We start from the raw sequence: 2187 nt of genomic DNA on the forward strand, positions 1-2187 counted from the left end.
TTTCGTTAGATAATTTATATAAAATTTTATATACCAATGTTTTATCAGTAACGTATAAGAATGCATAGGTTTATACCATGGCACAAAACTGCATCTATTTTAAATTTAGTTCAACAATCCAACCAACCCATGACCCTTATCATCAATTCTAAGGCCAACTTGGAACTCGATAGAATCCATAAACGCAATTTCATCTTCGATTGCTATACTTTGCCCCTTAATATTAATTCGCTATTTCGCTATACTTCGCACCTTTTCCGTTTAGAATTAATTCAGTGTACTTTACTCTAACCCATCTAATATTTACTTCAATAACCATTTCATTTAATTTTCTATAAGCAAAACAAAGAGATTAAAACTAATTAAAAAATCATAGAAAAAGTTATATTCAAAATTAATATTTGTTTCGTTACCATTAAATAGTTTCAGCATCTCTTTTGTGACATATATTATATAATGAGGCAATAATGTATGCAACGAACAAGTTATAACATTATAATTTAAAAGTTTCAAGTTTCTTTATACAAATAAATCATATCTAGCAAAATTATTGTAATGTAATTTTCTTAAAAGCCTTTGGACAATAAATTTTCTAGATAACTAGCTCCAAGATCCTCAAACTCAAGTATATCAATGTTGTCATAGCAATAAGATCCTTCTAAAGTTTCCAATCTCTTCAATGGTGGGGTTCCATTCATAATTACCTCCTCTTGGAGTTCTCCCAGTTCTCTCAAACCCCTTTTGTTTGTATGACGATTTTCTGCTTGTAAGCTACGAAAGTATGTCGAATTCGTCTCTTGAGAACTTGTGGAAGGATGATCATTTGAGTAGGTTTCTGCATGAGTGATCCGCGATGCATGTTCTACTAGTTGGATTGGAAAGTTTAGCTTTGCTTTTGGACCTCTAAATTTCAATGCAGCTTTATCATAAGCCAAAGCCGCTTCTTCGGCTGTCTTGAACGTTCCAAGCCAAACACGTGCTCCTTTTCTAGTCGAATCCCTGATTTCAGCTGCATACTTTCCCCACGGGCGTCTCCTGACTCCCCTATAACGTTTCTCAACCGTCACAACGTTTTGTTTTGGACTTGTAATATTGTCACCGCCTTTTGAAACAAACTCGCTTGAATTTTCCAAGTTTTCCGAAGGAAAAATGATCCCATCAAGAATTTCTTCCCATTCTTCCGCTCCCATAGAAATCCATCTACCTAGGCTTGGCAGTCTTTGTAAAAAACCAACCGATTGATCATCTCTACCAAGATCAAGATTTGGTAATTCCTCCCATGATTCGGAAACTTCACACGATTTTTTTAATGTTTCATCGTTCGTATGACAATCTTCGCCTATGAAATTCGCCCATAGGTTTTTTAGAATCCCTTCGGATGGTGGAGTTTGCAACTTTTTTTCAACTGCCATAGCTCATGACAAAAGGGATTATAGATGGAGATCAGATTTATATATGCACACAAAGTTAGAACATATGGCTAGAAACAACTCATCTTTGATTCAATATATCTAACATAGTATGAATGGGAATATGGTAAGATACTTAGCAAAAATCAAGGTTGATTTGAAGATTAGGCTCTAAGGAAAGGAGGTGGAGTGTTGACTTTGGAAAAAACCATAGAACTGAAACTATTGTTTGAATTTACAATCAAATGATATGATTATTAAATGGTAGATTGATGAGAAGTCAATCACGTACATCATAATCAACAATCTTCTTGGGGTGATACATATATTTATGATTACTTGAGCTTTACATCATTCTTTAAAACATTCCTTCTAGATAATATGAAAGTGGTTAGATACATGGATTATTGGATTATTAGATCATGCGTGGTTACAAGTCGGTGCCCTTTAGCGTTTTGCGTCACGTGACGTCCGATCAGTTTTCAGAGTTTACAAAAAAATTATGTAGTTAAAACTCTACCTAAAACTCTTCAGCAATCATTATTAAATCATCTTTTTATTTTTTTCATTTCTAATTTTTTAATTAAAACTAAACAAACAATATTTCATTCAATAATAACAAATATATAAATATGCGTAGATTATCAATTTAAAAACACACAAATACTTGAAATAACACTTTATTCAATAATCAAAATAGATAAAAATATTATTACCAGTTCTATCGACTTTTTTTATTTTCGTCATGACTTCATACGTGTAGTTATTGCGAGCGTTA

At 32.7% G+C, this 2187-nt stretch overlaps 1 protein-coding gene across 1 annotated transcript; it reads right to left on the minus strand.

The window, feature by feature from the left end:
* Nucleotides 1-566: 566 nt before the first annotated feature.
* LOC143624895 (ethylene-responsive transcription factor ERF091-like) lies at nucleotides 567-1630 on the minus strand. The gene has a single exon (XM_077095392.1). It carries the CDS (start codon nucleotides 1410-1412, stop codon nucleotides 567-569), a length of 846 nt encoding a protein of 281 aa, XP_076951507.1. The 5' UTR covers nucleotides 1413-1630.
* Nucleotides 1631-2187: the final 557 nt, after the last annotated feature.

This window comes from Bidens hawaiensis, unplaced genomic scaffold, assembly GCF_021521415.1.
Source record: "Bidens hawaiensis isolate Kalapana, Puna unplaced genomic scaffold, B.hawaiensis_p1.1 tig00003988_1, whole genome shotgun sequence".
Classification (NCBI taxonomy): Eukaryota; Viridiplantae; Streptophyta; class Magnoliopsida; order Asterales; family Asteraceae; genus Bidens; species Bidens hawaiensis.

Excerpts from the sequence above, each read along its gene's own strand:
- LOC143624895 (XM_077095392.1), bottom strand. The coding sequence starts at position 1,412 with ATGGCAGTTGAAAAAAAGTTGCAAACTCCACCATCCGAAGGGATTCTA.